Genomic DNA, 14202 nt, shown 5'->3' with positions numbered 1-14202 from the left:
AGTTTGAAGCCTAATCTTAAAAGTAGAGATAGTGTCTGTCTCCTGAATCCAAACTTGAAGCTGGTTCCATAGAAGAGGGGCCTGAAAACAGAAGGCTCTCCCTCCCATTCTACTTTTAAATACTCTAGGAACAACAAGTAGGCCTGCAGAGCGAGAGCGAAGTGCTCTAATAGGGTGATATGGTAGTACAAGGTCATTAAGATAAGATGGGGCCTGATTATTTAAGACCTTGTATGTGAGGAGCAGGATTTTGAATTCAATTCTGGATTTAACAGGGAGCCAATAAAGGGAAACCAAAACAGGAAAAATATGCTCTCTCTTTCTAGTCCCTGTCAGTACTCTTGCTGCAGCATTTTGGATTAGCTGAAGGCTTTTCAGGGAGTTTTTAGGACATCCTGATAATAATGAATTGCAGTAGTCCAGCCTGGAAGTAATAAATGCATGAACTAGTTTTTCAGCGTCACTCTGAGACAGGATATTTCTAATTTTAGAGATGTTGCGCAAATGGAAGAAAACAGTCTTACATACTTACATACATTTACATACATGCCGTGTCCATACTGAGAACCTTCACAGACATATTTGTTTAATATGTGCATTGAAGGCCATATCCTGGTCAAAAATGACTCCAAGGTTCCTCACAGTGTTACTGGAGGCCAAGGTAATGCCATCCAGAGTAAGAATCTGGTTAGATACCATATTTCTAAGCTTTTCAGCGCCGAGTACAATAACCTCAGTTTGATCTGAATTAAGAAGCAGAACGTTAGCGGCCATCCAGGTCTTTATGTCTTTAAGACATTCCTGCAGTTTAACTAATTGGTGTGTGTTATCTGGCTTCATGGATAGATAGAGCTGGGTGTCATCAGCATAGCAGTGAAAATGTATGCTATGTCTTCTAATGATACTGCCTAAGGGAAGCATGTATAATGTAAACAGAATTGGTCCTAGCACTGAACCCTGTGGAACACCATAATTGACCTTAGTGTGTGAAGACGACTCTCCATTTACATGCACAAATTGGAGTCTATTAGATATGATACAAACCACTGCAGCGCAGTACCTGAAATACCTACAGCGTGCTCTAATCGCTGTAGCTATTTCAGGCCAGGCAACATTTTTCCAATCTCACGTTGTCTAATTTTAGTGAGCCTATGTGAACTATATCCTCGTGCTCTTAGCTGACAAGAGTGGCTCCCAGTCTGTTCATCTGCTGCTGTAGTGCAGCTGCTTTAAGTTTCAATATTGTGGACATTCAGAGAGGCTCTTCTTCATACTGGTTGCAATCAGTTATTCACATCTGACATGAACTAGACATTTTCACCCAAACAAAGTATTTCTGAAATAGTCAGCCCATCTGTGACCAAAAAGCACGAGTTCAAAGTCACTTAAATCACCATGTTCACCATAATAACCATGTCTACATGCCTACATGAATGGAGTTGCTGCCATGTGATTGGCTGATTAGACATTTGCATTAACGAGCACCTGAACATGAATCAAAATCACGAGAAATGCTTTGCAGATAAATTTATTCAAGTAAACAGAGCAGTGCTCAAAGAAAGTACACAACAAAATGTGACAAAAATATATCACAGGTAAACCATAGTTTGAGGAATTTTGTGAACACACTACAGTGCTGAACAAATTGTACACATTTCTTTCGAGGCAATATGAATACACATACAACTGTCTCTCTCACGCACACAGACACTAACAGGGACATTGAAGGCATCGAATTTTAAATTTTCTTCCCCAAATTGTCTAAATAACGCCCTAAATTTCAAGTCTAGGATATAATTTATCTGATCACTTTAGTAAACCCATTGAACATCTTCTCTTCACTGTTTATCACATTCAAAGCATGCAGTGTTTACTCATAACTTTTAAGCTACACATTGACTAGTTTCTACTTTTTTCAATTACAAAACACTGACATCCTGTGTTGTTTTTGTAGATGAGCCTAAAATGATGAAGGATTCAGACAGCTAGCTAATACGAACACACCGAGTAAGCAAGGTAGCGTAATTAGAGAAATTGAAATAGTGTAGCAGATTCTCACTAGTTTCAAAAATAAACTCGTCTGAGTAGGTGGGTGTACTTGCAAAGTAAAGGCAGAGCTTGCCATACTTAACTAAAGCGCTGCACAGTGTTCCTCAAACCTAAATCAGCCTCATACACGAGCTCACTGTAAAAATACGTCGTCAGTTATGGAGTTTTACGGCACTTTTGTTGTGAGGCACCAGCAAGTGAACAACTTTGGTCAGACAGGCAAGCTAGAGACTCTAAATACCTTAAACTGCAGTCTGAGTCCGACTAACTACTTAATGCTCAAGAAAAAACAGGATTTTGATGCAGGTATAAATTGAAATTTGTTCTGTTCTACTCAAGTGTTTACGAATCTGTTCATGGTTTTCTGATCGGAAACAATGTTACAATCGCGGTGTTACACATTATGTAAGTTCTGAATATACAGTTCAGTGGGAAAAATAAGTCCAAATCCCTCTTATTACATGATCCAATGATGTTTTTTTAAAAAAAAAAAACAGATTACACTTCATTTTCCACCTAAAAATAACTTTTTGTTTGTTTGTTCAATGTGAACTGCACATAAGGAATACATTTCAAGTATTTTACACTTGTTTGTAGCTCAAAGGCACTAGTGATCCCATAATATAAGGTTGGCACATTAGCATAAAATGTCATGCAAATATCTACACTCAGTCTTTTCTGCCTCTCCTGGCTTACATATTAGTTAACACAACAAAGGGATGCACTCCCTTGATCGAAACAATTAGAACACTGGGGTCACTTTCTCAAACCTATTTCAGCTGTTCGCTTTTAATTCTCACAGCCGGGCACAGAAAAATACTTCTTTTTCCCCCTGTGCTGTGAAGTATTTAGAAATGTTTCCTTGTTACTATTTGACACGCTTTACTTAATCTATTTCATGGGGTGCTAATCATAAAACGAGAATAGCAGGTCGGCAGGTTTAAATGCTTATGTGGTTTGCTGTTAATTTAATAAACTGTGGGCAGATGCAGTTAACTATAAAGTGAACACAAACCTATTCATATTATTGGCTAGCAGGTAATTACTTCATAATACAGCATATAATGTAACACTGTGTTGAAAATGGCTCTTGCACATTGTGGCATCCTATCCTTTGCTTAGACTAATCAATTGACACATAATAGGAAACGGACAAGAGGCACTAAAGTATACTGCACATACATACATTCATGCATACAGCACATGCACACAAACACACACGAGTGGGGTTGTGTTGCTCTGGTGAAACTGTGCTGCCTCTCCAGTGTCTCTAGGTGTGCTGCAGTGGGATTTTGTTGGGTCTAATGGATAAAAGGCATTCGCTCCTTGCTGTCGTTGTCTCCCTCGGGCTCCTCTTCTTCCTCTCCTGCTTCACTGGTCTCCGTGCTGTCGCTGGCCATCTACAGATAAAACATTTTTTACTGCCACCATTAACCGTTTAGTGGAAACAGAGGGGGAAATAAATGTGAGCTGACATCAAATCACACAGCGAACTCTGCTAATGGGCTGAGGATGGGCTGACATGACGATGGAAATGAAGAGGACAGGAGGAAATCCAGCTCTTACAATCCTGACATGAGAAGAAAATGTGCTGTCAACAAATTAAAGTCAAATATATATATATATATTGTTTTACTACAAATGCCACTTTGTATGTCAGCTAGCAAATGAAGTGTGAGAAGAATACCTTTTGCATTTCTAAAAATATGTAGAATTATAAATTATAGATTTTCTTAAAAATGTGGACTTGGAATTCATATTTATACAATTTTGCATCCAGACAATCCTACATAAACTACAGTAGGCTTGAATATAAGACCGATCCATATGGAGAAATTAAAACTCTTTACAGCCACATCTGTTTATGTATGCAGTCTGTCACCTTTTAAAAGAGAAAATGTCTATATAGCAATAAAAGCCTTTCTTACCAGAGGGGTGGGAGACTTCTCAACATCCAGAATGAGTTTTCCTATGTTGCCTCTGTCATGAATTCTCTGCATCGCCTCTTTTACCTGAGAAGAAAACATAAATTTAACCTCTTCTTAAAAAGCCGCACAGATCTTATCCTCAACATGTAAAAAAAGCTGGTTTAACAATAAAAGATCTCTAACAAAGAGACTGCTGTAAAATTGGATTTTAAAAAAAAAAAACACCAGCTGATAAAATTTCCAAATCACAAAAAGATTCAATAATTTTCTGCAGATTGTAGACACGGGATCCATTTTTAGCACAGCTATATTACAGGCTTCCTGTGCGAGGAAAGTTAATGGCCTTAACGCTGACAAAATGATGCTGACTCACTCTGCTGGCTGATATTTGACATCACGCTGAACACCTCACTGATGCAAGATCTATAGCAAGAGATTGAATTGAAAATCTGGCAGGGAGGGACAGGCTCTAATAACAGATGAATTAAGAATAACTGTTTCTACAGTCTTATTCCAGAAATGGTTTATTCTACACTGCAAAAAATCTTAGTCACATTCTGCAAAATAAATAAAGTCTCAGACCACACCTCCTAATAACCTGGCTCACTGTTATCCCCACATTCAATAGCTATAGTAGATTTAGAATTAAAAATAAAGAACAACCCTTCTAGGAACTGAACCAAGGACTCCAAACTCAATTAGGCAGCTACATCTATAGCACACATTATGCCGTCGTCAGAGATAAAATGTGATGCTGTGCACTACACTGCAGATTAAACCATAGGTGACCCATCACGTCTGTTATATAATAAAGGACATCATGTATCAACATGATAGGGCTCTTAAACTATCTTTAAATGACGATGAGGCTTCTGCCACTCGGCTGTCTGTGGGAAAATACCATGACACGTTCAAATTCTGCAAAACCCCTCAATTCAGTGCTCCTGCTAGGAGAGCAAAACTGAGTAAGACAGTGAGTCAGAATCTTTTAGGTCTGTGTGATCTTTACTGCCAGCTAAAGAAAATCAGAAATAAGGTGTGTATTGTCAGTAGACTGAGGCAAGCAGGCTGCTGCAGAGAAATCCCTGAGCACATCATCAGTGCCTGTAAACAAAATCCCAGAACACTAAGCACTGCGTCGTGGCAAACTCTACAGCTTGCATTCAAATGAAAATAATTCAATATCCAGTCGTGACGCAGCAGCTGAGGCAACAGTTTGCCATGCACTGACAAGGCTCCTGCAAATGTACACTGTTTCAAAAAACCCACTCTTCATATGCTGTCATAAAACATCACGCTCGTGTTCACCAACACGGCCTGGGAGCAATGAGAGGCACAACATGTGACAACGAGCGACGCTTTCCGGTTCTGTGTTGCCATCCAGCAGGCAAAAGGAGGCCAGAAACAAAGTTTATGAACGACTGCTAGGCCATTCAGTCATCATTATTTATTTTGCTGTGACAGCAACTTACTTAACAGGTTAAAGAATCAACTCTATTAGGCATGGTGCTACTGATAAAAGGGCAAAAATAAAGTCAGACCAACCACAAAAGATTACCATGCCATATCATGCACTCACGCAGACACAGCTGAGTGTATGCCTTGAGTCTGGAACCCGTTGTGTCACAGAAAAAGGAAAAGTGGGTCATAAAACTGTACAGCACTTTGCTGTTAGGTAGCAACTTTCCAGAAGAGGTTGGGGGTTGGATAAATTCCGCTTACATTTTGAGCGAATTAGGTCTCTGTGCATAATGACCAATTTTAATGCAACGTGGGTTCGGTTTTGTTTTTCAGGATTTTTAATAGCATTCAGCGTAGAAGCTGTACAATATTTTCCTGACTGAAACTAACAGCGATTAGAAAAACTCCCATTATTCTGTCCCAGCCATGCATATTGTCCAACTTCTCATTCCGGAAAGAAAGGTTGCTATGGTCAGCATGTAAACTAACCTCTCCTTCCAGGCATATAAACAACCGAGGCAAGCTGTGCCCCTGACACTACATCCCACGCTATCCTCCCCTCTAATGAGATTCTTCATGGGCAATGGTTCCAGTGAATAGCCTGAACAATCTGCCAAAGTAATGACAACAGTACATGGAAAGTTTCCCATGAGAAATCATTTCACAAAAATATCTCTCCGACTGTAGACGGAGTCTAGAATAACTTACAGTAAGCTTTTTGTGATTATTACTTACACTGCCTCTGCTTTCATCTAAATTCCTGAGGTATTTTTCAGTGTGAAACAAAGTCCAAGGATAAACTTTCTGCTTCTTTTTCCAGTAACCAGAAAATCAGTGGACTGGGGTGGCCATGGCTCAGGAGATAGAGCAGATTGTCTACTAATTGGAAGGTTGGTGGTTCAAACACTGCCTGCTCCACTCTGAATATTATAGTATTCTTGGGTTACTCCCATTATGTTAGAGTGAAAGTTAGATGTTGAAAAAAGGGCCTGTTTTTTTAAAGTGCTTTGAGTAGAAATGCACTATACAAAAACCAGTCCATTTAGTCTCAAGTCCCCAGCTGCAGGTTCTTCATTGGTTCTGACGTTTGTTAGGTGTGAAATGGTGCAGAGGTAAGTCATTCAGAGCTGCAAGGCTTTGCCGAATTCATTAACCTACAAGAATATTAAAAGTGCAGCTTTTCCACCCCACAGGTGCAGAAAAATGAATAAATCAACCACCATCTGTACAGCCCACACATTCCTTGTTTGCAAATGGTTTAATTAAGCAAATAAGAGAAAACAGCTGTGGCGATGGGCCATGGTTGTCCCCATCTTTGTGTATCATTTAACTACAGACGAAAAACACAGAACTGTTCCTGCCTTACTCCGATCCCCGTTTTACTGTATCCACTGCAGGTACACGTGGACATCAGAGGAAGGATCACAAAGATAAAAAAGGGGTTAAACTGAAGCTGTTCTCATGAAGGAGCCCAGCAGTGGTCAAATGCACACCGACTAAACCCGCATCACAAGCCGGAGCTTTTATGGATAAATATGGGGATTAAGTGGATGAATAAGCATGATGGCCCTGCATACAGTTAAAGTAGTGAGTGTGTGTTATCCTGTATAAAACAAATCAGTGCATTTTCTGTTATTTCGGACCATTTTAATAAACAGAAAAGATTATTATGCTTGGACAACTAAAACCCCCAATTAGCAAACTTTATAGAAGCTTTATAAAAAAAAGTATTTCATTACGATGCCGGTGATTGTCCTTTGGCTTGGATTTAAGCGTTTTTGGGGGGCACTAAAAATTCTTCCAGGCAGGAAAAACCCTGTAAGTAGCACAGGTACGCTCTCTTAAAGTGGTACTTTTCCATTAGGCTTATGTACCAATGGGGATGTGAGCCACAAATGCCCTTGTAAAAATATAGCAGAGTGAGCAAAGTAAAAAGAGGAAATTGAGCATAAATGTGGTAATATTCATGTGTCTGTAAAATTGCCTATGTGATGGAAAGAGTCTGGTTTTCAATGCTTCAATATGTTCTACACACAACCAATTGTGACAGTGTATTTATGAGTCTCTCTTTTTCCAGTCATGGGTCTTCATTTACAACTGATGTTCACCTGAACTCAAATCCCTTTTAAACGTTGCACAATACAGGAAAAGACTGATCGGATCTCTTAATGTAAATATCAAATTATTAGAGGAAACATGCATCTACTGTACAAAGATTCCTGAGAAACTGAATGATCACAGTTATAGGAAGACTTAAAGAGTCTGTAGAAATCGAGTGTCAAATGATTGATGTATGGGCTGTTTGGCTTTTTGTGTTGGTGTGACATAATAGTTGAACAGGAAGATTCAACCTACCCACCATCTGTGGAAGAATGTCCAAGGACAGCTGACAACGTTCCACAGATACAGCAGCGACAAACAACACATTATATTCTGTCCAGGATGTTTAAACCAATTCTTCTTAAAATCTTTTCTGGCAACTCGGATTGCATAACCAACGTGACCGGGTCATTTTTAATTTGATCCTCATCGATCTCTGTGTCTTAAACCCTCTGATTACTTCAGGTTCTTACCTCCTCCAGCGCCCAGAGGGAGTCCACTACAGGCTTGATCTTCTTCTCTTCATACAAACACAGGAGTTTGTCCATCACTGATTTCACGAGGCCACATCTCCCTTGTTTGAAGAGCAGGTTGAGGAGCGAAAATCCAGCTATGACTTTGTTCTCTTCGTATAGCTTAATAGGGTTCACCTTCTCCACCTGCCACCACTGTAAAAACAAATAAACAAGCAAACGAGGGTGACGGATGTGTGCGTGCGTTTCATTTCCTGTGACTTATAATTGATTGGGCAGTTACAGGGTGTAGTTTCCTTTCAAATATTGATGATAGACTGCATCTCTGACTCACAGATTTTGCAAAGCTGAAGAAACTCTTTGTTTCCCCAGTTACCATGTTTGACGCGCCTGAAAAAACAAAAATAAAAGGATTTCTGTATACTGGACAGAAGTGACTAGTCAATAATTGGCAGCCATGAAGCATGAAGGGAGAGTGGGGGAGGATCAGTTGGCACCTTTAGCCCTTTAGATCTGTGCAAGTATGCCTTTGCACATTTTGAGTATGGCTGCAGATAATGAATTAATCTCTCTGTAATCATGTTACTTGATTCATGAGGCTTGACAGAAGCTAAAGTAATTAACGGAGACCAGATAGGACTGGTTGCTGTGAAGGATAATACATTCAATTTGCAGGCTCTGGAGTATATATTATTCAAATGACGCTCACTATTTCGCGACTAGATCTGTGCAACTCTTATGGGTGTGTGTAAAAATTGAAGCTGCAGCAAGAAGACAGATAGATTACCATGAGGAATGTAAAACAGCTACTCGGGCTCTGTGCAAAAGTAACAAAATCCAACTAAAAGTACCTCTAAAGCTTCTTTAATCCACACGCAAACTGGTATAAAAATCTCTGCGTGTTTGTGCCAGACTGCTTTTTTGGGCCAGGGAATTTGACTTGAGAGTGAGACTGCACTTCTCAATATTTGAAGTAAGATTTAAAATGTAGTTATTTTGACTTTGAAGCGATACATTTTTGTACAGTAAAGGAATACATATCATCCCCACCATACAGGATGTAAGTTCCCAGCGGCTTCAGCAAACTCAGGCCTTTGCCTGTGTTCTCCCCACACAGACAGTCAAGCACAATGTCCACTCCCTCTGGAGAAATCCTGAAACACCAAGAACAAAGGGACAGTTAAAAAAATATTCAATTGAGCTAATAAACATGCAACATGCAGAGGTTTAAACACTTCATTAGAACCAGTAAATTATTTGAATGTTGTCTCATAAATGAACAGATGATTCTAAACACAGATTTAAGCTGAAACATTTAGCCTCGATGGTATGATTAGCAGAAAAAGGATTTGGACGCATTTTGGACAAATTTGAATCGATTTCAGACATAATACTTATTTTTGCCTTTTTAATGTAGTATTCCACTTTTGACTGAGCAAACAAGTGATTTAAGGAATGGAGGCAGTTATATGAAAGCTTTCTACTCTTACTGAGCCCGCAAGAAACTTAGACGCTACAAGCCACATTCACACAGCACTATATTTTATCTGTCACCCCCACATTCATTTTGGGGTTAAGCATCTTAACGTTTTGAAAGGCAGACCGGAGGAGCTGCAGATCACACTACCCACCTTTCAGCCGGCGGATAACCCACTCTACCTCCTGAGTCCCAGTCACCCAGATTTAGAAAGCTCACAAGGGTAAAAATATAACCAGTAGATTAATCTAAAATCCAAATAACAGGCAACATTCAATTACCATTAATCAGTTAAGCAACTAATTGTTTCGGCTTTACTGAAAATGTCATGAAGAATTCGAGCAGCTGAGTTTAAGTACAGTGAAAGGCAGAGATATGACTGCACTGGCTTGTTTGTGTCCACAAGCACTAAATGTAAACGTGCAAAACATACTCTGTGAGTATATATATATAGATATATGTATATATAAATATATATATCATTTATATATGTGTGTGTGTGTGTGTGTGTGTGTGTGTGTTTTCAGCCTGTGATTCATGCTGGAGCAGCTTCAGGTTTTGTCTAATCATGGATTCATAAGATAGGGAGCTTGGTTCTCTGGAGTATTACTCTGAGAAAAAGTTGCAGCCCACGTTTTCTTATACAGGGATTATTGATGTGTTGCAGTGCCCACGTAGCTCCTCATCGGTAACATATTTTACACTGTGTTACAAAAAGTATCTGATCTCATCGCACACAGAATCAGCCGGTGAGAAAAAAAAAGGGCCATAATAAGACTTTTTAGAGGACGGTATATGAAAGAATGAAAGGCATGTTATTATCAAGGGGACATTAAGTCCATACTTTCTGCCTTGTGGCCCCGAACACCCGCTTGGCTGAACAGCTTGGTGGTCTTGTGATTCTCATGGTTTTTTGCCTTTTGTAAAAGGGCTAATTTAATTGTACTTTGCACTTGATCCTGAGAAGAATGTGTGGACCAGTGAGATGAAAGGCATATTAATCCACTACCACTGCTGACATGTATGCAGAAAGCACTCAACATCATTTCCTAATCCAGCCATTTGCATCTGTAGGTACTACAACATGGCAAATATGGATTTTCATACATCATACTACTGCGCATCTACCCTGTTTCTAGTATAGCCACAGATAATTACTGCCAGAGCTCTGTGAAGCAGAGGAGGCCGTTTGGTGATGAAATAATCAAAAGCTTTGCAACATCGTTAGAACTACATGAAACGTGCGCAGATTAATTGTAGTAGACCTGTGGCATACCGCATCCAATCCCATGAATGTTTGCAACCAGCGGTTTCTTTGTAGCGTAAACCGTCTCACAGCGCGCTCTGATGTCAGTGTAACATGTAAGAAATCGCTCCTCTGGCCTAATTGGCTCAGCTGTTCCACATTGCCGCTACAGACCTCCACCCTACACAATGCTGCTGCTTGCTGGGATGAGCTATGAGTTGCCATGGTGACCACAGCCACACATGACCAATAAGGCAAGCAGTAACATCTGCATCCTCCAGCAGGCCTCTTACCCTCTGTTAACTAAGCGTTGTCACGTTAGTTTAAAGGGGTAACCGGCAACATCTTCACCTGACTACATCTCCACATTCAGTCTTGACTCAATGAGTGAATGTTGCCAAAATTTGTCAAAAGGAAGTAAAATCATTTACACAACACACTTACTTTTTGACTTCTTGGATGTAGTCAACATTTCTGTCAAAGAGGTGAGCCACAGAGTCTCTAATGGCTGCGTGTTTGAAACACGAAGCGATCCCAAACACAGTGACATTAGACACGGTGGAGCACAGCTGAGCCACAGCTTGACCCTGAAAATAATAACAGTTATAATAATGTATCAGTGCCCGAGAGCACAGAGGATAAGGAAAGCAGACATAAACATAAATCATACCACGGCATAAATAGCACTATTAACAGCGGGGATTAAACAACAATTCCATATGTGTGCATTTGTTTAGAGGGTGTACAATAGTCATATGAGAACTGGACTTACTACACCACCTCCTACTGAGTGGACCAACACTGACATCCCTTCTCGCAGATTGGCAACCTCAAAGAGCATCATATAAGCAGCCACAAAGTTCAGGGAGAAGGCTGCTGCTTCAACGAACGTCATTTCATCTGGCATCTTGTAGACAAAATCCACGGGTGCACAAACCACCTCCGCCCAGGCGTTGTAATTCACAAAAGCCATGACTCTGTCGCCTATCTGAAAGAAACATGTGAGGGAAGGAGGTCAACACACGGCAGACACTGACGTGAGCCTGTCATGTGGCAGTAAATGTCATCAGATTATGAATTAACAGCAGTATATTTCTGATTGTTACGCTTACAGCACAATCTGCATCCTCTCTAGTTTTATTGGTGTACTTCTCTGGCAGCATGTACTCATAGAACAACTGCATCAACAAGCTGTAATTACACTAACCTCAAATCCCTTTGTGTTTTCACCCACTGACTCTACTATTCCAGAGCACTCAAATCCAGGGACAAGAGGGGGTTTGGGAGGATTATCGATAGTCCCCTGACGTACCATCAGGTCCAGGAAATTCAAGCCACTGCAAAAAAGAATAATTATTGTTTGTTTACACTGGAATCCATCTGATTCGATATCTGGATGACGACAATGCCGCTGAACAGTCTTTAACAGCTTTTTAATATCAAATATTTAGCATGAGGTGTTAAGAGATGTAGGGATTACCCAGCACTGTTTATTGCATTATTATGAGCAGTGAGTCACAGGCTTTTCCTCTGTGGATAAACAGTACACTTTAATTTTCCCAATGTCACACTGCTAACACTGGCAAAAGCTCAGCTGCAACCTGGGGGAAAACGACTTGCTCAATATCTTGTAAACAAGCACTTAGAAAATAGAAAGTGTGACATAGAATGAGTGAAAACTGTGGCATCGGATATGCTTGTTATGAACATCAGCCACCCAACCTCCTGTACCAGAAAAGACCTGTGGATTCATGACTGCGAATTTCTGTGTAAGCCTTGTTGATCAGCGTTTAGACTTCTCAAAAGCACCATGCAACGTGGGAGTAAAAGACCAGATCAGACCGCAGCTCACAAGTACAAATGAAAAACATTGACACCCTCATATTTACCATGTTTTCACGCGGATCTTCACTTCACCATCTTGAGGCTCGGGCATTGCCTTCTTGGTCACCCTGAGTTTGTTAAGACCCCCAAAACCTGACAGTATCACCGCTCGCATTTCTTTGGCATTGCCAGACGTCTCTACGTTGTCTATTTCTTTCTTCACATTTTTGTCTATCATGTACTCGGTTTCCTCTGTCATGTCTGCTCCTTCTTTAGCCATGTCGAAGACCAGCTGCTCTGCCTCCCCGTTCCTAGTCGAGAGTGATTTGGGCGTGCAGCCGGTGCAGCCTGCACACAGGCAGGCGCTGTACGGACGGTTATCCACAGTGGAAGCTGAATCCTCATCACCTGCAAGCGACGTGCACTCACGCAGGTTTAAAGTTCCAGTATTTTAAGTCTGAGAGATGGCGATTAATTCAACAAAAAAAACTTTGCTATTTCAAATCAGGAAATTATTTCATCCTGGTGAATTATCCTTCATTGCGCCAGTACGACTTATAAAGTGCACCATCTGGTGGTGAAGCGCCCGCAAAACTTTTAAGTCTGATGAACTCCTTCAGATGCCCTCGGCAGCACAACCAAGTAGGATATAAATAAATAATCGTTAACCTCATAATAAAGATTCAAAGTTTTATAGTTTAAGGGGATGTTTTCTTTTATTCTTCTTTAAAGGGTTAAACTATAAAAATGACCAGAGGAAACAAAACAAACAAACCTGGAAGAATTAGCGAAGAATTAACAACAATCAATCATGGTATGCATACATGTTTGTGTGCAAGTGCATCATTCCTATTTACAAAAATGTATTCGTGACTTGTAGACTTGAAGTTTCTTCGAGGCTATAATTTTTAAAATTTGGATACATATTAATACATATACAATACATATTCTTTTACATCCCTCCAAATCTCTGTTTAAATTAACTATTAAACAGGGCTAAACGATGTTTAAATGACAATATATAATAAATAAACAAACAAACAAACAAATAAATAAAAGACATTTAAAATTGATAAATATGTCAAAATTGACTTATGAGTAACTCAAAATGTCATATTATTAGTTTATTATTAATAATAATTTATTATTTATAGATACATAACCCCAAATTCTGAGATTCAAACCTCAAAATTTCCACTTGTCTTCTTTTTTTCTCCTATTCATAAGTCAAGCTTTTGAGAAAGATTATTATATTATTAATTAATAATTATATTATTATTAAGCTTATTAGTTATTATACTGTGTTGTGTTGTTTGTGTTGCGTTGTGATGTGTCATATCGTGTCGTGTTGTGTTATATGTAGTGCCGACGTAGGACAGTTTTCCAATTTTATTGTACTACTGTACTATGTATGACTGTGCAATGACAATAAAGAGTTATCTTATCTTATCTTATATAATAACCAAAAAATTTTAGATAATATTTTTCCCCCAGTGATGGAAACAAGCTTCTGTATTTAAAGCTCGGGCAATACTATAATAATTTAGTTTCTTAATTTGTATATCACACGGTTGCAACCTAAAAATAAGACTTTTATTATGACGGTAAAAAAACAAACAAACAAACAAACAGTGAATAGCATTT

The 14202-nt window shown here is 39.5% G+C and overlaps 1 protein-coding gene across 1 annotated transcript; it reads right to left on the bottom strand.

The window, feature by feature from the left end:
* Positions 1–1518: 1518 nt before the first annotated feature.
* Positions 1519–12998, bottom strand: vat1l (vesicle amine transport 1-like). Its single transcript, XM_006780139.2, has 9 exons — positions 12624–12998; positions 11942–12071; positions 11507–11722; positions 11179–11321; positions 9062–9165; positions 8346–8401; positions 8012–8206; positions 3978–4061; positions 1519–3449 (listed from the first exon to the last, which is right to left on the bottom strand). Exons 1-9 carry the CDS (start codon positions 12836–12838, stop codon positions 3351–3353), a joined length of 1242 nt encoding a protein of 413 aa, XP_006780202.2. The 5' UTR covers positions 12839–12998; the 3' UTR covers positions 1519–3350.
* Between the last annotated feature and the right edge of the window lie 1204 nt (positions 12999–14202).

This window comes from Neolamprologus brichardi, chromosome 1 (genome assembly GCF_056152115.1).
Source record: "Neolamprologus brichardi isolate AB-2024 chromosome 1, ASM5615211v1, whole genome shotgun sequence".
In the NCBI taxonomy this organism is placed as follows: domain Eukaryota; kingdom Metazoa; phylum Chordata; class Actinopteri; order Cichliformes; family Cichlidae; genus Neolamprologus; species Neolamprologus brichardi.
Note: the sequence above shows the minus strand (reverse complement) of the source record. Positions and strands in the feature narration are given on the sequence as shown.

What these genes read in the sequence shown, in the direction of transcription:
- vat1l (XM_006780139.2), bottom strand. Translation starts at nt 12,838, where the DNA reads ATGGCTAAAGAAGGAGCAGACATGACAGAGGAAACCGAGTACATGATA. An exon ending in TACATCCAAGAAGTCAAAAA is followed by an intron (nt 9,166 to 11,178) that starts GTAAGTGTGTTG and finishes TTGGTGTTTCAG; the next exon opens with GATTTCTCCAGAGGGAGTGG. An exon ending in CCCTCTGGGCGCTGGAGGAG is followed by an intron (nt 4,062 to 8,011) that starts GTAAGAACCTGA and finishes TTTTCTTCTCAG; the next exon opens with GTAAAAGAGGCGATGCAGAG.